We start from the raw sequence: 25,102 nt of genomic DNA on the forward strand, positions 1-25,102 counted from the left end.
TGTTCATTAAATTTTAGGTTTATTTTAAATTTCAGATTATCTACTCTCAAGTCCTAATATCTAAAATCAAAAGATGTAGCCAAATCCACATGAGACTTAACATCCATGTGATTTCATATTTTGGGAACCCATTTGAAAAGGAATTAGGATTATAAGGGTAATGATAAAGGTACACCCACCTAGGTTTTTCTAAAGCGTAGAGGATTATGAACATACTAGTTCATTAGTCAAATTTTGTCAAATTGATTGCTGACCCAAGTGCTTGTTGATTGAAATTGGCTATTTTATAGGGATAACAAGGTGGGTGAGTTATCTATCCGCTTTTCAAGTGGACTACTAACTTTTCTACTAGTGTGTCGTTCATAGTCTATCCTTGTAATAGCCAACACCTTACTAATAGTGTGTCTTTGATCTATATTGATCTCTATGGGTTGTGGTTGTACAATGGACAACACCCTTGTATTGTTGATTTAATCAAAAACCAGCAAAAGTGACCTTACACATTTCCTTCAAAAGTTTGTTGTATTTTGGTATGTTATGATATGAAACAGATGTGCTCAGCTAGTCATGCACGGGATAGGCCTAAGCATCTCAAGGATGCCTTGAAATAGTTCACTTCCTTGCATTTGGAAACTTTCCAACTAAACCAATTGTTTTGACAAGCAACAAAATGAAAAGCACGTTGAATTTGAAATCATTTCTTGACGACGAACATCTTTTTCAAATGTAGAATTTTGAGGGCTTTCAATATTTTGACTAGTTTTATTAACACACGATCTTTTTTTCTTTTTTCTTTTTGACGTTGGGAGGTTTCAAGAAAGGTGCGACTTCACTGAATATATTGTTGAGGAGGTTGGAATTCATGGTATTTTTCTACCAAATGTGACAAATTAGGGGTTTTTGAAGTACAAAGGCACAGGGCAAGCATGAGGAAGGTGAATAAATATTGTTTTTGAAAAAATAAGAAGAGACATTAGTGAAAATGAGCGAAGCAATTTAGATGAGACTTGGAAGGAGGCATAAAGATAAGGAAAATGGTAAGCTATGGCCATTAGAAAGGCGAGGTACAGATAGGGTGTTTGACTCATACAAACTAAAATTGAGATTGTTCTAACCAAGGCTTTGATGCTAGTGGATGTATGAATCTTTCATGCATTTATATAGGTTACCCAAAATGTACGAATCTTCCATGCATTTATATAGGTTATACAAAGAGTGGCATGGCTATGAAGGCCGTTACCATTGAAAACTACCTAGAGTAAGAACAATCATTCCATTTGCTCTACCTCAAGTATTGAAAACCATTAAGACAAAGAGATACTAAAAATTGTAATAATGATGTTGATTTGATTGAAACACATGCATGTAGTCATAACACATGTTTGGTGTACACTTTTATCACATATTTGGTGTAAATTGTTATTCATTTCTAATATGATAACATTACATATTGCAATTTCTAGTCTCTCTCGTATTAATCACTGGATTAATTACTTTGCTAATATTCAATTAACTCGGGCAGAAAAATTGCTACTACATATTCATTTATTCTTTCCATTAAATCGCATCATATTACTCCAGATAATCAGGTTTTCATTATGACAAAAATTTGAAGCTTTCAAATGTTCTAACACATAAATATAGCATCAACGATGTCTTCCTAGCTTTCACCTGCCTTGGACACGCTGTCTGTTATTCATGTAAGGCAACATACCAACTAATACCAAAAGACGATTTAATAACAAAATTCATGTTGCAGGCATCTAAATGGTAGCTAATTCAAATCTTCTATATTGCAGTTTTTTTCGGAAAAAAAACATTTGCTAACATTTAACCTTTCCAATTTGCAGCAGCTCTGCACGCTTTACTTCTAAATTTACCACCACGCGAAAATTATCACATATTGGTTGTTTTCTACCACACAAGCAGCAATTGTCATAAATGCAACTAGCTCATTAGCAAAACCAACCATTTTGTCTTTCGAGAATGATAACGTTGAATTGCATTAAAAGTTAGGCAGTCAAATTATTTCTGTCCGACTCCATGATTGCAAATAAGATTTAAACAACATTATTTATGTTGCCAAGCAAATGATTTTACTTTCACGACCACATAATAGAGAGCAGAAAACAGGTGACAGTTTAATACGATGTGGTCCGACTTATTGACTTCCATATTTGAAAGATGTCCTACAACCAAATTCTTGGCTAATAGGGGGATACTCCTATATAATTAACTCTACCCCGTTGGGAGATGTGTAACAACAAATTTTGAACTGGAGGGTTGTCAAATAAGTTTAAGATTTTTAAATATTTGTATATTCCACTAAGAAAAGCATCTTATGACTGTAGATTTCCTAACAAATACACACAATGCAGGAGCTTGCAGTTTCAAGTTCAGCTACTCTTGAGTAGTTTATAATCAAATACCTAATTACAATGTTTAGGTCTTGAATTGCACATATTTTTAAGGTACCTGTGCAAGAGGTAAGCGCCAATCTCATTTACCTATCTTAAAACCAATTCATCATCTAATTTGAACAACATAATTCAAAATGGTTTATAAAAGTTTTTGAAAATTCTACAATGAGTGGACCATTTATAAATACTTTCCACAGCTCAGTTTCACAAAGATCCGTTCCATATGTGTAGTCTCGGTATTTCCATAAATCTTTATTAATGCTTTCTCACTAAATATCAGTTCTCAAATGCCATATTGGGTTATCAAATAGAACATCATCCATTACACTTCGTGCAAAATTCTGACATTATTGAACACAAAGATGGAGTTTCATTTTCTTCATACCGATTTTGGTGTCTAGATCAGAGAAAGTGTTCTAAACAATACCTATAGTTTTTGTTATTTGTTAAGTGATACACTTCAATCATATCTTTGATCCAATGATGAAATTAGCTACACAAATGAATATTGTGACATGTCCAAAATTCAATCATTTAAAGATAATTCTCACATTGACTATATGAACATATCCCTCTTAGTTCCCTCTGACAACATGAAGAACTGAAAAAACAGATTAAGGCTTAAAATGACCATGAACCATTGGACTTATGCTAAAAGATATTCCCTTTGTACAAACATTTATTTTGCTTGTAGTGACAGAACCTTTTTATCTCATATAAACTTTTTGCTCTTCACTTCTACCTTCCGATTCAAAATACCAGAAAGCTTATTCACTTCATAGAGAATCCCCACAGAAAAGAGGAAGCTGCATGCACCACAACCAACCCACAGCTTGAGAACAATCAGAAGTCATTTAAGAAAGTGCGAGAAATCAACTAAGAAAACAAATGGAATCAAAAACAAATTAGTGTAAGATTTTCTCTCAAACTATACTTTTTAAAGGTGGAATATAAGACATGTTATCAAGACCTTAATTAAAGAAACTATTGCACTCTATTCATCATAAAATTTCACTTACTAAAGGGTTCAATTAAATTACCAAGTAGTGATACACACTCTGTGCACGCTACCAGCAGTCACAAGTGCAATGATTTCTGCCATCAGTGCTAAAAGCAGAAACAGAACAAAATAATTACAGGTGCACATATACAAAATATCGAAATAAAATCAGTGAGGGACTTCAAAACTTACCAGCTCCCCAGCCAGTTCTAGCACCCATTGTTTCCTGGAAATTGCCAATAAACTACACAAAACATAAACATGGTAAGTTGTCCTAATAGATGCAATAAATAAGATATATATTAGTCTTTGCTTCATGTGTAGTTGTTTGGAGAAATACAATGTAATAGTATATTCACAAAGAAACAATAATAACTCTGCTTGCATTGGCAGCCTACTAAGGAAAGCAAATATGCTCAATATAGTTGCAACTTGCAATAACTATCATACCGTTTTTCAACTGGCTTAAACACTACCCTAGGCATTAGAAGTATATTCAAGAGTAAATAAGCAAAGTTTAAAATTGCAATCCTTTTTAAGGAAAACAGATGTGATTAAAATTGCAATGACAATCACTCCATTTTTCAACTGGCTTGAAAACTACATTAGGAGTCCAAACCATTATATTTCTACCAGGCATTCTTTTGTAAGTTATCACATCAATTTATTTGAAATTTGAGTGCTACAGCAAAAAAGACAATTCCATTAGAATCAAATATCACAATATAATCTACCAATGCAAAACAAATCAAGAAAAATACTAAACCACTATATCATTTGTAGATTCTGCACATTTCAACCAATGTCTGATTTCTACTTGTTTTGGAACACTAGAAGATCCAATACAGGAGGTTGTTAAAATAAAATATTCACAACTTGAAACATTTTGACTATATCTATCTATCTATCTATATATTGAGAGAGAGAGAGAGAGAGTGGTGCCTTTGCATTTAATACCTGGTTTACGGGCCATTTTGATATTAGCTCTGGCAACTTCCATCAAAGTTCCTTGCAATTGTAAAATAGTAACATTTTTTTCCTGCCAGTTGCTGTCCCAAATACTAGACCCAAAATGAATCATTGTTCAATTCAACAGTGAAGCCTTATGCTATATTCAGGCCAAACGGAGTGGGGACCCCAACCAGAAGTGCCTATGATTATAAGGGATAAAAACTAAGCAAACGTTGAAATCTTCAATATAACGAATTGTGAAAGGAACAAATACCTTGAGAGAGATCCAAACAAGGTCTCTAAGAAATGTTTTTTTAAGTCTCTCATGTTTGCTAAAATTCAAAGAAGCAAAGGATACAGTATATGCTACATCACCACTGCAGTCTGTTTTTGGCTGAAGGCACAGGTGGAGGCGGAGGGGTTCGGATACCTGAAGCACCTCAGAGGCCCTGCGAAAGCACAAAGGAAGTACTTCCTCTGTGCTCCCGCAGAGCTTCCTTAGGCATCCGAACTTATATGAGCCCCAGACCTGTTTTGACACCCACTTCACTTTAAAACACAATTTATATGTGCATAATGTGTTCATTTTATTGTTCTTTTTTTGCTCCAAAACCCTAAAACGGCCCTAAAAGAGGTCAAACATTGTTTATTGTTCTCATTTTGTTCGCAACTGGGTTCTCTTCTTATTTGGTCTCCATTTTGGCAATTTTGAAAGCAAGGTGGTTATTTTTTAGGATCATTAGGAGGGTATCAAATAGATTCCACAAAGGAGTTATAAGAATCTAAGGTAAGCATTGACCCCATTCTTCAGTTCTTTCACTGAATGTATTTGAGATGTTGACTAATTTTTCAAGTTTTGGAAGCATTGTACAAGTTCTTTTCCATTTTTTTTAAGAAATGAAGGAACAAGTTTAGCTATCTATCTTTGTATCATATTTTTGCACTTGAATGCTTGATGTTCACAGTTTAAACTTTATTTCTAATTTAAGTTTATTTATTTTTCTTATTAGATTGTATTGTGCAAGAATGTGCAAGAAAGACCACTACCGGTAGTCAAAGTTCAATGGCAGGTCAAGGCGAAGGAAGTGATAACTTCAGAATTGATGTAGGATCTCCAGTATGGAGACATACCACAAGATTATCACAGGTTATAGGAGGTGGGTCATACATTTGGATATGTATGTCATAGTAAACCATTCAATAGCTCATATTCTCGGAACAAACTTCATTTTATGGGCCCTACTAGTAAAGGAATGGGAATGTGCAAAGGAAGAAAAGATGGAATGGGGTTGACTGATGCACAATTAGCAGTATTTAGAAGCAAACAAGAAGCTGCTGATAAATTGGTTAAAAGATCAAAAATTAATTTTTATCAACCTCCATCCGAAATAAAATAAAATAAAATTGCCCACTGATGCAGTTGTATCCTCCAAACATCCATTCTTGCAAGTACATGTAACAAGAGAGGAAGAGGAAGAAGTAGAAGTTATTGCCTACAAAGAGGTCCATTGGATTCTGGATTTAAAACGGATGCAAGAGAACTTAGTGATCAAACATTGCACATTGCCTCTATGCCAATGGTTGTCTTTTCAACTTGGTGAGATCAACATATTCAAAGGAAATGGTGGCAGCCATCAATAGAGCACCGGCTGATTACACTAGTCCTAGGTATGAAAAGTTGTGTACTACTCTATTGCAAAAAGAGAGGCCTTCTATAGAGAAAGCTCTTCAGCCCATTAAATCATCTTGAAAAAACTTTCGGTATATCTATTGTGTCTAATGGATGGAAAGATAGAAGAAACCGGCCATTGATTAATGTGATTGCAATGTCCCCCAAAGGAGCAATATTTTCTAGGGCGGTTGATTGTGAAGGAGAAGTTAAGGAGTCACAGTTCATTTCTAGAATTCTTATTGAGGCCATACAAATAGCAAGTACTAAGAATGTGATACATGTAGTTCCAGATAATGCCAAAAATTGTAGGTGTGCAAGTGCTTTGGTTGAAAGTTGGTACGGCCATATTTTTCTGTCACCATGCACTACACAATACCTCAACTTGGTCATGCAACCAATTGGCACCCAAATAGATTGGGTGAAGCAAATATTGTTACAAGCTAGGGCTGTCCTTGCACCAAAAAACATCGACCTATCAATGCTTGATACAACCACTAGACTTATAGAACATAGGAGGCAGTTAAGCCATGTCACTAATCCCATAGGGGAATGTTGGTAGTTAGTCCAACAATACCCTCCTCCAAGAGTTAACCGAGGAGATTCGAACCTATGACCAAGCTTTGATATCACTTGTTACAAGCTAGAGTTTTCGTTGCACCAAAAGATTGACCTATCAATCCTTGATACACCCACTAGACTTAGGGTCTGTTTGGTTCGTGGGAGATTTCTACTACTCTCGATTTAGCCAAATCAAGGTTTTGCAAATCTTCATTCTTATTTTTGGAATTTTACTTGAACCGTTTGTTTCACTCGAAAGATGAGTGGGAAGACACATTTTTATGTGTAAGCTTGGAGTTGCAGGTAGACTCCAAAAAATAGTCCAATCTATTGTTTTTACACTCCTCAAAAAGCATAACCAAGTTTCGATTTTCAATTACTACTTGCTAGTAGGAAATCTAAAAACCTGGTTTTGAGACAAAAATAGAAGTCTGGTATTCTAATTCCATTTTGCAAATTTTGAAATAAACGCAAAAAAAATCAAATCCGGATTTTGAAAAAGCCAATTCCTATCATCTTCCACAAACCAAACAGACCCTTAAAGAACACAGGAGGCGATTAAGCCATGTCACGAATCCCGAAGGCGAATGTTAGCGATAAGTCCAACAAATATACCAAGAGGAAGAGGAGATACAAATGTTTGATGACAAACCACCACGTCACAATCCATATTCAAATCATTCTCCAGGTTGGAGTTGCTTATGGCAAATTGTAGTTAGTAAATTTTATTTAGTTATTTAATTTGAATAACAATTATGTTCATGTTCAATTATCAAATTGCATATAACTTTGCTAAATATTTATTGACATATTATTACCTTAGGTAGGTTGTTGAGACCTGATTTGCATCTCATACTATTGTTATGAGATGACTTGTCAAGGTGCAAGGGGCATCGAGTCAAATGGTTATTTCTAGCCAGTGGGGTATATGGAAGGCTTCGAGTTCAAATAGAGCCCAAAAGGTCAAGGCTTTGGTTTTGGATGACAATGGACTGGTGTACAATTTGTATTGGATTTCACCAAGCCTATCATGACTAAGCTTCGCTTTGCTAATACAAGTTCACTTTGCTTGGGGGAATGTGTACGATGGCATGGACACCATGGTAGAGAACATAAAACTTTCCATACAAACACATGAGAATGGCACTACAAAATGTAAAGCCTTATGCAATAAGGTGGAAGCTATCATTCAATGTCGTTGGGAGAAAATGACTACCCCGTTGCATATGCCTTATCTCCAAGGTATTATAGCCAAGAAATACTTGCTATGACAAATAGAGTTGCACCATATGCGAAGGAAGAAGCTGCTAATGGGTGCTACAGAGCATTTGCAAGACTCTTCCAAGATGATGAAATATAAAAAAAGGTGAGGCTAGAATTTGGCTTTGCTTTAAGATCAAAACTTACTCCATATGCAATAAAGGACCAAAATGACATGGGAGCTATTACATGGTGGTACATGTATGGTCAACCATACAAGCATCCACAGCCTCTTGTAATCAAGATCCTCTTACAAGGTTTTTTCAATTTTTTGTTTACCACTTGTAAACTATTTAGTGTTTAACTTTCTTTAATTTGCTTTTTATTTGTATGTTCAATTTTATGAACACTATCCATGTTGGAAGTTTTATATTGTTGAACATAATTAGAATAGATACTCTTATATTCATTTAGTGAAGTGCAACCGGTTGGGCTCAAAGAAAGCTAAGGACTTGGTTTGCATCCGTACCAACTTGCGTCTTTTGTCACGTAAGGAGGATAAATATAAGGGTCAGTCAAGCTTTGGGATATAGCCCCTGAATAACACTTGGATCAAGTGTTTCAAGATCTTACTACAATCGCAGATGATGATAGCATCGTGGCACATGGTGCATCTAGCACAAGTGGAACCGATGTTTTTTCAAATAAAATTGAACTTGCAGCTGTTGGAGATGATGAGAATGTGGATTTTCTTGAGAATCCTTACAATTCTAAATCTGATTAGTGAATCTTGAGTCTTGACTCTTGATTGATCAACATTGAATCATGAACTAAATTTTGATTTTGTAATTCAAATTGCGTTGGAATATTGAACAAAAGTAATTTACTAATCAGTTATTTCTATTTGTATATTTGTGTTTGTGATGTTATATTTGTGTTTGTGATGTTTGAAATTAAACTATCCCCGGTGAAGTATCATACTATACAATGATTTATTTTTGTATATTTCTTGCATGTCTATGCATATTAAATATATATATATCCAAACACAATCAAAATCCAAAAAAACATGCATCTGCAACGGCAACTTGAGTATATGGGCTCATTGCTACAACAGCAACTCTTATGTCATGCCCCCACCAGAATTAACTTCAAAACAAATCATCAATATGAACCAATGTAATTTTCTGCTGCCAGCATGTAGCGGGTAGCCAATAATTAGAGCAATCAAAGGAAATAAAGATGGCAAATGATGATCATACAAGCCCTTAAACATAGTTTTAAAACATTCAATTATTCATTACTAAAGACAGGGATTATATGAAGGGATGTTTTTTATTAAATTACAATTACAGTCAAAGAGGATGAAAACCCTTACTTCTCCTATCAAGTTATTGGACCAAAACCCATTACTTTCCTAGATATTAAAAAACATTGAAGGAAAATTATCTGCAAATAGGAAGGAGAATTATAGGAGAAAAATCAAGTCTATTTTCAGAATTATGCCAGTACCTAATTCTGATATTTTCATATATTCATATTTTTTTATTAAGTTATATTTATAAATATAAATACAAATATCTGTTTGAGCTATAAAAATATTGTTTAGAGGCAAACAATAGGAAATGTGAATGAAATTACAGGAGACACAAAAAGACGATAAATATTAGGAACACCAAAAGACGTAAAACAAAATGTTGATGCCAGATTTTCTTCATACATTTGATTGAGCCACAATGGAATTAGCTACAGAAACAATATAAACAAGAGTGGACTTCCAGGGCCTATAGACATCATTTATAAATTATAAAGATAAGGCATTAAACTCATTTAAATGCTCACCGTTAAGACAAGAAGAAAAATAAGGGCGCTAACAAAGCCACCAAAAATTGTATACAGTTCTGTTGATGCCAACTTTTCCTTGTACATTTGTTGCAGTGAAAGTGTAACAACAAAAAGAAGGAATGAATATAACATCGAATTCCCAGGACCCGATATACTCTGTGCTGCAAAAGGTCAAACCAAGGTGAATTCATTAGCTAAATTATTTTTTATCGTATACACCAGAGACTCGAAGAGTACAATCACATTTATAGAAGAAAACTATTCAGCTAAAAACATGCCAGCATGACATTTCTTTCTACTACAAATTTAAATGATATATTGCCCCATTGGAATAAACATTCAAGAAATAAAGTAGCTAGTTCAAGTGCTGAATAATTGAGCTATCCTTGCGAAAACATATCAGTAATACCAAACAACTGTTACAAGTCTGACAGAAACTAACTAAGAACCACACAACATAGATGAAAAGCTCAACCAGAAGAAAATGCAAAGCAAGAACAAAACAAATCCTGAAGTAAAATTGTTCATGTAAAATGCTGGCAAGTTTGTGATTTGCTACTGATTTGAAGGCCAGATTTTGCAGGCAGGAACCTTTACTAGTAACTACATATAATATAGCTACTATGTGAGCTGTTGATAAGACTTATCACATATTAATATATTACGGCTCTAATATAAGCATCATGTGAGAAGAATTGGATAATTGATGCCTTACAATAGATCCTGCCAGTTAAAAATGGAGACATGCCAGCAAAGATTCCATGCACACAGGTGCCATTTCTGAATTTGTCCACCAACAAAGTTGTATGTATGCCCATTTATCTCAATCATGATGAATGCATAAAAACAATGATAATAACTGCACTCCAAACTTTTATTTCTTATTGCGTTTAAGTTTTGTACTTTTATTTGAAAGCTTATAAATATACCTGTTCATATTTGATAAGTTTATTTAACAACTTGCAAATATTACTGCTCAAACCTATGTTTTTAATAGGGAAAAGTTCTTTCAATCAAACCACCATAATTACATCAATGCAGCGCACCAAACCAGTGGTAGAAGACCACAACACAAAACAGACAATGTGGACTCTATTTCTTAGTTACCCGGGTTCACCATATTGGCCCAAGAACCCTGATTGGGTTCGAATCAGTTCGAAATTCGGGTCCAGTTCGACCCATGTTCAACCAGGGTTCGAATTTCCCTAGGCTGGTTCGGACCCGTAGCCCAAAATTCGAACCCGGGCGAATTTGGGCTGCCCAGATCGAACACGTCTTGAATTTGGATTGAATTTCTATTGTTGGCCGACTTTCAAGTAACTATTTATAACAAAATTAATATGTTTTGAGGTCCATTTGCCCTAAAAAGTGAATTTAAGTAGGTTATGTTGGCTTCTAACATCATTTGTGGTGTGCAAATAGGTGATTTTAGAAGCAAATAGGTGATTGAGCAAAAGAAATTTGTGCAAGGTGGAGTTGGAAGACTAGATTGTTAGCTACAACGAAGTATTTGTGTTTCATTGCTACATCTTTGCAAGCTTACAATGTCTGGAAGAGGTAAGTTCTTATTCTATTTTGCTTTTGTTTCAATGTTTCATAAATATTAAATATTAAAGGCTAGAGTTTTAAAATTTATTCTCAATAATAATATCAACATGTCAATATGTACACAATTTCTTATCATAGGAAAAGAATATCTCATTAATCTCATTAATCTCACTGCACCCATTATAATCATGCTTAGGTATGCAGACATGGATAGGCCTTGCCTTGGAGAGATCTATGATGGCATAGACTCAATGCTTGAGAAGATCAAGCAAATTGTAAATAAAAAGGAACAAGATCCTCAAGAGACCACCTTCAAACAATTCCGACCAATTGTTATAGAAAGATGGAACAAAATGATCACTCCTCTACATTTGCTTGCTTATGCATTGACGCCCAAATACTATAGCACCCAATACACTAATCTATCGGGAAGGCTATCACCCTACAGAGACATAGAAGTGTCTGATGGATAGAAGGCAGCATTTGAAAGACTCTTTCTTGGTGATGAAGTGCAAGATTTGATTACCGATGAGTTCATACAATTTGTGGAAGCAAAAAATTTAAGTAATGATTCTCTTCGTCATCGGTTTAGGAAGGATGCTCATAGTTGGTAGTACCTCCATGTCCAAAGATTTCAAAGGTTGCAGCCCCTTGCAATCAAAGTGATATCACAAGTAAGTTTAATTTAAAAAAATTGTTATTAGTTTCCTTTGTCTAAAAACATTGTTAGAAATTCTAAGATTCAAGTTACATAATTTAAATTCTATTTTAATTGTTTACACATTACGTCTTCCTAGATTGCTAGTTCATCTACTTCAGAGAGATATTGGAGCACATATTCTTTCATCCATTCAGTGAAGCACAATAGGTTGCAATCAAAAAGAGCGGAAAACTTGGTGTATGTGCATTACAACTTGCGTCTCCTCTTGCACAAGACTAAAGAATACAAATAAGGGGAGACAAAGAGGTGGGATATAGATGCAAAGTTGGAGGACTTGGATATTTCTGCTTCTCGGCTTACAATTGAAGACTTTGAAAATTTTGATGCCCATACTATTGTTGTCGGTGCTAATCCCTTTGATCTTAGCTCTATTGCTGTAGCAGGACTACGAGAAGAAGGAGAAGATGATTATTAAATTTTTATACATTATGATTACTTGACTTAAAGTTGAAACAATGATACTTGAACTTGCTGTTATGATTCATGGATAATGATTTACTTTTAAGTTTAAATGTTTTGAATCTCTGATGTTGAACCTGAAAGTTGAAATATATGATGGTATGATCTTTATTCATGATGCTATGATTATAACTTACGTGTTTAAAGTTTATGCCTATGGTGTTTTTGTTGTTTAAATGATTAACTTAGTTTACATCATATGATTTTACGATACTCTATGCTTCTAGGCTTCATAAATATGTATATATATACCCTTTCCAAATTTTTGTTGTACGCGAACCTGTTCTTCAAACCCGTATTTCAAACCAAACCCAAAATGGTAACTAAGCTCTATTTCCATAAAGTGATGCCCATAATGTCTAAGTCCCTATTTTTCTATGTTACCTAGGGACGCGTCCCTGGCCAAAATACCCTTGTTTTCGAGATGGGGACATCTTGGGGACAGGGGAACAAGTACAAGACATCCCCCAACCGTCCCCAAAAATTGCAAATTACCACGAGACATCCCTAAAACTCGGGGACGCCTGGGAAAAAAAGGGAGACACCTAGACATCCCTCGACCGTACCAAGTATCGTCGGCTGTCCCCAATTGTTTGTATGCAAAAACATTAAAAAGTGAACATTAAAAAATAATTTAAGGCTCCCAACTAGGTCGCCCAAATGGTCCCCACCCCTCCAAATGCACTAAAAGGTTTAAAGACACCACATTTTAATTGTTTTGTTATTTGTTTGGTTTTCATTTTCTGTTGCAGCTAGCTAGAGTTTTCATTTTGCAAGAAGAGAAGGTGATATTTTCGCTTCCAAGGGATTAAGCTTCCATTTTGTGCAAAGTATGGAACTCTTTATGCTTCCATCTATCATTTTTTAAACAGATTTGAAGCTTGCAAAGTCTGATTTTTTTATTTATTTTTCATTGTTTCAGCTCATATTTCTATTGCATATTTAAATCTCAAAACAAAGCACAATGAGCAGCAGTGGGAGTACTAGTAGTAGTGGTGATGAGGAAAATAAATGTGCTTAGAGCTAATGTTGCTAGTAGTGGACTAGGAAAAGAATCGATCCTAAATCTAATTTGTTTAAATGCCCTTCCACCATTATGAAAAATTTTGCAAAGGGTCCTTTCAATAGGAAAAAACCTCTTCTCTAATATGTCACACCTAGGCCAAAAGATAGAAAGAATTCAGGACGGACTAGGGTGTGGGATTGTCATGTTTGTCTTGATGATTTTAGGGGCAGCTATACGAGGATGAAGTAACACTTTTTAGGTGTTACATGTCATGGAGTCAAAGCTTGTCCTAACTTGGCTGATAAACAAAGATTAGAATGCCAAAGATTGCACTTAGAGGCTGAAATGGAGGGGCACAATTTGGCAATGACATCACCATCTATTCCCTCAAAATCGTCTAGGCATATGTCATCTGCCATTGGTACTAATGGCAGCCCTATTGAGTCTATAGGTAAGAGAAAGATGAGTAGTGGTGAGAAGGGCTCGATAGAAAGTATGTTTAATGCACAAGAAAAGGAAAAGTGTGAGACATCCATTGGTAGATTCTTTGTTGCTAATGGTATCCCATATCATGCAGCCCGTTCCACTTATTTTAAACAAATGTGTGAAAGATGTGTTGAGCATGAATCTCTCATTGTACCCACTGGTGCGCATAACCTACGAACCACCATCCTAAATGAAGAGTACTCAACAGTTGCTTTGTTATTTGAGGATATGAAATGCACTTGGCTTAAGACGGTTGCTCTATTGTGATGGATGGGTGGACAGGTGTTAGACATCGACCACTCATTGATATCATTGTGACATCCCCTGCTAGCTCTTTTTTTTTGAAGTCATAGATTGCTCAGGAAAGAAGAAGGATGCAAAATTCTAGTTCACCATTTTGAGAGATGTCATAGAGGAGGTTGGGTCGTTTAGTGTTGTACAAGTTTCACAGATTCTACACCTATGTGCAAATCAGCTGATATGATGATAAAGGGTGCTTATAGGCACATCTTTTGGACCCCTTGTTATGTTCATTCCTTGAACAATGCATTGATGGACATATGGAAGATTGAATGGGTGAAACAAGCAATGCTAGAAGCTAGAGAAGTGCAAATGTTTATTTGCAACCACCACACTTCACTTGCTCTATACAGGTCCTTCTCTAAGGAGTTCCTCAAACCAACTAACACAAGGTATGTCAATTTTAATTATAGTTTAGTTTGTTTTAACTTTAAGTTATTTGAAAAAAATATTTTTAGGTGTTACAAACTTACATGTGATGTTTTTAATCATTAATGTTTAACTTTATTAATATTTTAATTTATAATTGTTGCTATAGATATTGCACATATTTCATCTTGATAGAGAGGGTGATTGTCTTGATAGAGAGGTTGATTGAAATGTATGAGGCCCTTCAATTGATGGTGGTGAACCAGAGTGGAGACGATGGTCTAATTCTAAGTCCTCTTAAGGAAAAGCAATGAAGCAAAGGATCCTTGATGAAAGTTGGTGGTCCACAATGAGGTAAGTTGCTGATTTTTAAATTTTATGTTAGTTTTTTAATTGCTGATTTTCCTACTATCAATCTTTAAAATTCTTAAATTTCTAATTCCGATTTTTATTTTTGTTTGCAGATATATTTGCTCTATCATAGCACCCATTGTAGATGTAATTTGATATGTTGATACTGATGCTCCTAGTTTAGGAGAGATCTATGAAACTATTGACAGCATGTTGGGAAAGCTGAAGAGAATTGTTGCAGCAAAGGATCCTACATTGGGTTTTTATGAGGAGCATATTACGCCTATTGTGATGCGGAGGTGAAACATGATGAATGCCCTGCTTCATATGGCGGCGTTTGCTCTAAATCTCAAATGGTATATGCACAGTTGGGTGGAAGGGGCCTCCCGTGTGATGATCTGGAGGTAAAGTATGGCATCACAAGAGCAACTGATAAGATGTACTCAGCTCAAGATGCCTCTACTCTTCGTGCACAATTCCTTGACTTCACCAACCTTCATGGCCCAAACTTGGGTAAGCCACAAGCAAGGTTGGATAGAGTTGTTTTCGCATAGAGAGATCCTATTGCATGGTGGACCTGTCATGGGAGAGATACACCTGAGTTAAAAATACTTGCCACTCACCTCCTTGCACAGGTAGCTAGTTCCTCAGTTGCAAAGAGGAATTGGTCCACATATTCATATATCTACTCTAACAAGAGAAACAGACTTACCTCTAAAAGAGCAGAGAAGCTTGCGACAGTGCATCATGCTCTTCGACTTGCAAATTGTCAAACTCCAGAGTATAGGCAGACACCAGCTTTGCGATGGGATGTTGAGCATGAGGATGTGGCCCAGATAGATGAGGATGACACAACACCCAGATTGGTTGGGGTTCCATTAGATGAGACTATGCTTCCTGTGGAGGATGTTACTGAGGACTCTGATTTTGATGTCATGGCGGTAGAGGCAGAATAGGAGCAGTAGTCTACTTCATTTTTCTATGTTTTGTTTTTTATGTTGAACGTGAACATGATTATGATACATTGATACTTATTACTTTATAGCAGCCCTCTAGCCTTTGGGCCTATAGCTTTAGGCATATTTTGATTTTGATTTTCATATTTGTCATGTTTATCATTATGACATTATGATATTGTTCACTGATATTGATATGCATTTTGATAATTGAGTATTGAAATTGGATATTATTCCCTAGATAGCATTCAAATGGTGTATGTTATGGTTCTATAATGTTTAGATGACATGCTTTGTGCTTAGTTTCATATTAATGACATGTATATTTGCAAATTTCAATGTATATTTTAAAATTTCCCTTTACATATATATATATATATATAGCCGTCCCCATTTGTCATCCCCCCTTCACAAAATCGCCAAAAAGATCTGTCGTCCCGAAAACCCATACCAAAAACTCAGGGAACATTGTTGTTTTTCCATAAGAAACCAAGATGTTCTTTAAGCCCATTTTACTTATACTGTATGCATATCAAATCGAACTTCAAAGCCAGGGATTAAAAATAGCACGCTTGTCAATGACTTCATTTCCTTGAACAAATCAAGCACCTTGTTCATCTATCGCTAGAGATTGGGCGATGGAAATCCCCTCATTCCTAGATGAAACCCCCTTATCCAGCACTGTACAATTGCAAAAGGGGATTGTGTTTGAGATTCAACAATCTCTTGTTAGTGTGGCTACAGCACCTGTTTGATTGGGTGATACAAGGCTCTCTTAGCACCTCGGGTTTGTAAGTATGAAGTGGCCCCTTTAGTACCAATCATTGTTGATTGTTAATTTTGAGGATAGGATCTCTGCAAATGTAATAACACTCCTAATTATTTTTGTGTTCCAAGTGCACATTCAAATGCATCTATATAGGAGTAGAAGAGACGTGTCTCTATGTTAATCCATTAGACATTATTTACAGAATATGTGTGTGTGTGTGTGTGTCTAATTGATGATTAATCAAATACAATAATGTTAAACCAATAACCATTGGGGATTAACTCTAGACCAATTCAATTTAACTGAAGCTACAACATTAACACTCCCTCTTAGCTAGGAAGAATTGCTATAGAACACATTATGCTCTCAAGCATATAGAGAGATATCATCTCAATATGATATTCTTGGAATGACATATTTAAGGATATAATCCAACTGATGCTATTTCATCAACACTCGCTCTTACTGAGGGAGGACTTAACAACACAACCATCTCACAAAATTGTGATCTAATTCTGAACCATCTTATCAATCTCACACTTGTAATATGAGCACTAGTATCAACACCAAGATGCCCATCAACAAGAATATCATATCCTAGAAAGATGAGTTATTTGATTTCCGGAACACTCTAAGACAATATTGAATGCAGTCTATCAAATTACAACCTTGATCTCAGGTATAACAAAGTAGTCTCCATTATGACAAGTATCGCGATTGATAAGTAGGAGATAGTTTCCACAGCAAGTCAAATTGTGATATTGCTATCAGGATTTAACTGTGTAGTTTTTGAGTCAAACTCATTGACCCATGTTTCATGAGTAGAGATTCACACACTAATCCATCTTCATGAGAATAAATGTAACACTTAGCACTCATTGGATTTAGGTGATGCTCATAGAGGTGAAGCACAGGGACTTCCCATGAGGTCACCCATCCCAGTACTACTCCAGCTCGAACACACTTACCTATAGAGTTTCCTCCATGGTTAAACCCACTCTACTTGCAACCCCATTTGCAAAACCTTAACCAATTGTTGTGCCTTATGAACCATTCATCAAAAAGCCCCTTAAGCTCATCAATTGATAAGTCGGAGATATTTTCCACAGCAAGTCAAATTGTGATATTGCTATCAAGATTTAACTGTGTAGTTTTTGAGTCAAACTCATTGACCCATGTTTCATGAGTAGTGATTCATACACGAATCCATCTCTCATCAAAATAAATGGAACACTTAGCACTCATTGGATCTAGGTAATGCTCACAGAGGTGAAGCATCGGGACTTCCTAGGAGGTCACCCATCCCAATACTACTACAGCTCGAGCGCACTTAACTACTGAGTTTCCTCCATGGTTAAACCCACTCTGCTTGCAACCCCATTTGCAAAACCTTCACCAAGTGTTGTACCTTATGGACCATTCACTAGAAAGCCCCATATTCTAGGACAAGAAGTTAATGAAATCTATCATGATAATAGATCATGAACAACAAATGTAGTATCATGATCTCTGGCACATTCCGGGACAACAACTTAATGTAGTCTATCACGACACATTTGTTATCATGATCTTTGGCACATTTTGGGACAACTTAATGTATTCTATCATGATAACAGGTCAAGCCATTGTTAAGATCATCACCTTACAATAGCAACCTCACAAATACAAACATCGATGAAAGATCGTCACCTCTCATGATGTTTTCCAATAGATTCATGTAGTAACTCACATATATCCACCATGAACGATGTCAAAGGGTGGATCCACCATAACAGCTCCCAGAGGGTGGAACAAAGGGTTTTCACCTCAAACTTCTCTCTCATAGAAAAGAATGCATTACAAGGAATTTCACCTCGAACTTCACCCTCTTAAATCTGTTGACTTTTTCCATCTAAGGTTGCTTTTGATGGAATGTCAGAGTCCCTCTAAATCTGATATCAACCTTTTGACCTCCTCATACAAGGTTGCCTCTGATAAAGTGACATTCTCCCTCTTTATATAAAAGGATACTCATAATCTCAACCATCAAGGATATTCGCTTCAAAAGTCCCACTTTATCCTACTTGATCATCAAATGACTAATGAATTCCAGATCACATCTTCTTTGGAGCTACTATCATAAGATTGAGTCTACACAATATTTAGAAGCATGTATAAAGTACCACCCTTTTGTTCCTACAAGAGCATCCCCATACATAGAGGGAAAAATCAAGGCAAGTAAATCTTATAGTACATATGGAAATACAATTAAGAGAGAGAATTCAATGAGTAGATAAATGTAATACTTAAAGCTAATGAGTTCTTATCTGTGCATCCTTCATATCCCTTAAAGGATGATTCAAATTTGAAACTCTGATTATGTCTTTTTCGGTTCAAGTGGGAATAAAACATTGTTTGTTATCCACCCCCCCACCAATGTAAAGTTCCCACTCCTCTATAGTCGAACAATTTTGCATGACATCAAAGATAAAAAAACTTCTTTCGTTTCTTTCAAAAAAAATCATTCTTAGGGATCAAGGAAAAGAACAAGAACATAATAAAGCAAATGACTCTTATATTACATGCACAGATATCGTTAAGAAACAAACTACAATATGCAAAAAATAGTATTCAAGAGGTAATAATACTTATCTCAAGATTCAGGAACACATGCTTGATTGGACTACTTTCTTCTTTTAGTATTGGCCTTCATTCAAGCTCTAGTTTGTTCCTTCATAATAAAGAGACCTATAGATTATTAAAATTCTTCATCCTCTCATCTCAACCTCACAGACTTGGGAAGATTCTCATACATTTGAGCTTAATTTCCCAATTCAACAATGTTAATGGTCCAACAACTTGTCCTCAACATCTTCAACAATGGAAATCCTCTTACTGATGCTTAATTTCCTATCTTTATCATATTCCTTACTAATCATGCACCCACTTATATCGCTGACTTATCAATGCCAACTAGGCAATCGTAATCATACCAATGCTACTTGTATTATTTTATCTATACCATTATGCTCTTTGTCCACATGTTGTTTGATGCCTTGGCTGGCCGATTAAATCTCTTACCTTTATTCCACTTACATGGTAGCATTTAATATTCAACACACTTTTCTATGCAAAGTAGATCAATTACAATTCGACATCCACCTTTAATGGGAATGTATGGACTCCTTTTTGTATGTTTATTCCTTTACTCATTTGGGCACTACTGCCATGTGTATGGGTCACCTCTTGATGATCTATATATACGTGGCTCCACGTAATTACTTCAATGCAGTACCACTTGTCTTGTAAGGTATGTGATGTTTAAGGTAGAGCCAATTGTTGTTACCCTTTCGTTATTTACTTTATTTATGATCTATAGCTGGTAGAAACACTTTGATTGAAGGTCAAGAAACATTTTTTTTTAACTATAGAGGTATCCCTACAGCCCAGCCCAACGCCCAAACCAGCCTTTACCTTGGTCTTACAAACGGCCAAGTTGGAGCCTATAAGAGGCGAGTTGGGGCAAGACTAATCCTCTGTGGGTAAGGCAACAAGCTCGCACTACGGTCCCACCGATTAAATCTGGAGAGAGTTTCGAACCCAGGACCATGGGGGTAACCCACAGCCTCAAGCCTTTGCTCTCAACCAGACAAGCTAGCATCTTTCGGCCAAAGAAACATATTTTTTATTAAGCTGACAAATATATCATAGATCATTACTTTATAATTGCACAATCATTCTAGAAGTCAAATATCTCTCTTTCTTAATATGGTTGACTCCTCAAGATATTAACTAATAAATGGCAACTTAGGCATCTTTGATGTAAAAAAAAAAACATTTTCATTTTCTCATTGCACTCTTTTTGTGGCATATTTCATTTGCAAGTGTCTCGCAACTTGACCTATTAATCAACAAAGTGTTGTTTTCATACCTAGTCATTGTGTTCTCTTAATTCTTAATTATTGTTTATTTGTTGGATCACTGTCAATTGTTAATCATCTCTTCTAGTATTATTGTAATCAATAGAGGACAAATTCACTAACATAAAATATAGGTTCCAGATTTATGATGATATTTGAAGGATCACTAATGGAATTATCCCAAAACCAATTTTATCCTTGGAAAGTACTCTCGATAATGTTCTTTCATCAGATCACTAGCTTCATGAATTGTCAATAGCAACTTGTTTGATATCTTACTATAGTTGTTCTTTTTGTTAACGTGTTAGTTCACTCAAGATAAAACATTATTGAAAATATATATATTTGTGTAATATATTATTATAATTTTTCAATACATTATATATTATTATTATTATGAGTATAAAATATTAGATGGTAATATATATATATGTATGTATGTATGTATGTATGTATGTATGTATATAAAATCTAAAATATTATATCAATATATTATACTATAATAATAAACAATAAGAGATCATAGAAATCTCGATTGGCTAATCTCATAATTGACTGATTGCCTAAACATTTGATTGTGTTGATTGAATTATTTGTTTGCATGAAATCAATATTAATTTGGAGCCGCATCCCTAATGGGATGTGACTCCACAGTAAACAATAAGAGATCATATAAATCTCGATTGGCTAATCTCATAATTGACCAATTGTCTAAACATTTGATTGTGTTGCTTGAATTATTTGTTTGCATAAAATCAATATTAATTTGGAGCGTGACTCCACGGTGGAGTCACTGCCCATCATGGACATGACTCCCCTTGGGCATATAAATTCATTGATACCTTGCGTCAATAAAACACACAAACACATAATTATCTCCTCATTCTTCAACATTGTATTTGTAGGTTCTCTCTCGACTTTCTTTCTTACCAACAATCATTATTAATTCAAAGTATTCAATATAAGTATTATACAAATTGTGCAGTATATATATTGGTATTGCAGTATACCAATAGTTTTAATGAATTTGTTTCTTCATTCCTTCTAAACTCTAGTGGCGAAAATCATTTATTTCACTTACATTCTTTTTGTACCTCGCTTGATAAAGATTCATACAATTTTTGAGATATATATATAAGGATTTGAGACCAATATAAATAAGTTCATTCTCCATGAAATTAAGTCTGATATTCAACATGGTATCGAAGCAAGTCTAAGAGACGATCTTGATCAAACTTAACTATATTGTGCACTCAAATTTTCTTGAAATTCATATTTTTCAAAATGGTGAACGATATAAGACTATAAGACGGGCTCAAAGATGACTCAAATTTTTCGAGATGGAAATTGTGAATGAAGTTAACCTTGAAGGAGAACGATTTAAAACAATTCATTGAAAAATCCAAACAACCAACCAAACGAAGTGATGAATTGGAAATATTGGAAAATGATAACACCAAAGCCATGAAATTAAATTGTGGATGGTGTTAAGGATTTTATACTCCCAATCATTAAGGAGCTAGACATGGCACATGAAATGTACAAAGCTCTTGAAGAGATGTTTGAGATCAACAATACCATCAGAATTATCACATTAAGAGAATTCTCCAATATCAAGATGAATAAAGGAGAGACCATTTCATCGTATTTTATGAGAATAACAAAGCTTAGAAAACAACCATCTACCATAGATCATATATGTGATGGCAAGGAATTAACCATAATGGCTCTAAAAGGACTCCCAGCATCATGGGATATGTTTAGACAAGGAGTATGCTCTCGATCTAGGGTTCTTAAACTTGATAGACTCAAAGCTCATTGCATACAAGAAGAATGTATGTTAGCATTTTGAGGCATTGGTATCTCTTCCAAAAAAGATGATATCCAAGTTCTTGCAACACAAGTAAATAAAAGAAAGAAAAAACAAAAAATCAAAGGCAAAAGGAAACATGTAGACTACTCCATAATGCAATGCTTTAGATGCGATAAATATGGTCATTTGGCATCTACGTGTCCTGATAGGCTCAAGCAACAAGTTTCATTTGTCAAAGTCAGCAACTCTAATGAAAATTCAGAAAATCATGCCTTCTATTCAGCTCTTTTTAGTGAAGTATCTAACAGACCAAATACATGGGTGATTGATAGTGGAGCATCTCAACAGAATATTGGGTTCAAAGAACAATTAGCTCAATTGAGGAAGAGTGTGTTGATGATGCAACCAATGGAGACGACACCAGCTATCAAGTAAAAGGCAGTGGAACTTGTATTGTCAATCTTAAATCAAGAATCTCACTTGAACTCACTAAAAAACATACCGAGAATAAAGAGAAAATTTTTATCAATTTCAGCACTTGAAGCTGAAGGATACAAGGTCACATTTATGGAGGGAAAAGTCTTAGCATGGCTTAAGAACTCAAATATAAAAATGCTCACAAAATTGGTTTTAGACATGGATGTCTATACAAACTAAACTCATGCTCACCTACAACACTAATTCATGATTCCATCAAAGAAAATGAAATCTGGCACAAGAGACTAAAGCATCTTCATTTTTTGAGGATTAAAGAAAATGGTAACATGGTTACTCAAACTCCAACCTAACCATGAAGGAACTTGTAAAGGTTGTGCTTTCGGGAAGAACATTAAAACCACTTTTCATAACAATGAGAGCAAAACCAAAGAAGTCTTAGAGCTTGTCCACTCCGACTTATGCAGGCCTATGTTTGTCCCTTCCTTATGAGGTTTCTTTTACTAAATTATCTTTGTAGATGACCTATTCAAAAAAACAGGATTTACTTCCTAAAGTGTAAAGAATCTGAAGAGATTTTGTCAAAATTTAAAGAGTTCAAAGCTCTTGCAAAAAACATATCAAGAATGAATATTAAAATTCTAAGAATAGATAATGGTAAGGAATATACTTCAGATATCTTTCTAAATTCTTGCAAAAGTGTTGAGATCAAGAGGAGTTTTCAATTCCTTACAATCCCAAACAAAATGGGTTAGCATAAAGAAAGAATAGAACCATAGTCGAAGCCGCTAAAGTCATGTTGCATGAAACTTACCTTTGGGGTGAAGCCTCTAACACTGTTGTTTTCATTTATAATAGACATACACACTCACATCTTGAACATGAAACCCCTAAAGAAGCATTTTCTACAAAGAAACCTTATCTCAGTCATCTCAAAATATTTGGCTTCCATGTTTATATTCACATTCTTGAAGAGAAAAGAACTAGCTAGAACCTTTAGGGAAACGAGGAATTTTCGTAGGATACAGTAAAGCCTCTAAAGCATATCGTATATACATCCCTTGACAAAGAAACATTGAATTGAGTCAAGATGTAATATTTGATGAAGATACAACCTATAAAGGATCCAAAGTTGAAAATGAATCAAATAATGAAGACATATGAGAAGAATCAATTCCTGAGATTCAGAGGGAGAATCAAATAGAAGATAACTCTTCAAAACCTATGGATATGACGTACATATCTAAACAAAATAAGAAGAGACCTTTATGGGCCAAAAAAACTAATCGAAGAAAACTATATAGCTCCTATTGGGTCTTTTAAAGAAGGAAAACAACCAAACATTTTCTCTAGCTATATTGCACTCATGAGTGAACTATCAAATTCAAAACCCTCTAATGTGAAAGACGCCATGGAACAATGAACCTAAAAAGATGCCATGATCAAGGAATATAACTCCATCCTTAAGAACAACGTTTGGTATATTATTCCTAGACCCAAAAACAAATCAGTAGTATCCTCCAAATGGTTATTTTAAATCAAGCATGCCTTAGATGGAAGGATTGACAAACACAAAGCTATATTTGTTATAAGGGTTTCTCTCAAAAGAAAGGGATCAGCTATGAAGAAACTTTTGCTCCAGTAGCCAGATATACCTTTGTTATAACTATAATAGCTATTGCTGCCTCTAAAGGATAGAAAATTCATCAAATGGATGTAAAGACCACCTTTTGGAATGGAGTAATAGAATTTTATCTTGAGCAACTTGAAGGATTTGTGGTACATAATAAACAATCACATGTATGTAAATTAAAGAAGGCATTGCATGGGCTAAAACAAGAGCTTGGCATTAGCAAATAGATCATCACTTAACTAAACTTTGTTTCTCTAAAAATGATGCAGACCCTAACCTATATGTCAAAATACAACAAGGGGATATGTTGATTCTAGTACTATACGTGGATGACCCATTGATTACAGGAGAAGATCATCTAATTGCCAAGTGTAAACAAGATCTAGCATAGGAATTTGATATGAAGGATCTAGGATTACTACACTATTTTTTGGGACTACAAGTATGGCAACATGTTAATGAGATAATTCTAAATCAAGGGAAGTATACACTGGATATACTTAAACGATTTGGAATGATGAAATGCAAATCTATGAAGACTCTTATGAAAACAAATCCACAGAAACTAAAAGAAGCAACTAAAGATTCTGAAAATGCTGATCCTACTCTCCACCAACAAATTATTGGGTCCTTAATGTATTTAGTGAATACAATGCATGGCATTTGTGCAGTAAATGCACTAAGTCAGTTCATGTGTGAACCCAAACAAGC

General features: G+C 35.0%; 1 protein-coding gene across 1 annotated transcript in view; it reads right to left on the reverse strand.

Annotated features, from left to right (window-relative positions):
• Nucleotides 1-2,659: 2,659 nt before the first annotated feature.
• LOC149560985 (keratinocyte-associated-like protein) overlaps nt 2,660-25,102 on the reverse strand; it is a 33,000-nt gene continuing 10,557 nt past the window's right edge. The window contains exons 2-5 of the mRNA XM_089824920.1: nt 9,644-9,807; nt 3,613-3,664; nt 3,461-3,527; nt 2,660-3,226 (exon numbers count right to left, since the gene is read on the reverse strand). Coding sequence (XP_089681046.1) covers nt 3,133-3,226; nt 3,461-3,527; nt 3,613-3,664; nt 9,644-9,807 — 377 coding nt within the window. The 3' untranslated portion in view covers nt 2,660-3,132. The remainder of the gene's footprint in view (nt 3,227-3,460; nt 3,528-3,612; nt 3,665-9,643; nt 9,808-25,102) is intronic.

This window comes from Cupressus sempervirens, chromosome 4 (assembly GCF_028749045.1).
Source record: "Cupressus sempervirens isolate cs-2001-9-10 chromosome 4, ASM2874904v1, whole genome shotgun sequence".
NCBI classification, from domain to species: Eukaryota; Viridiplantae; Streptophyta; class Pinopsida; order Cupressales; family Cupressaceae; genus Cupressus; species Cupressus sempervirens.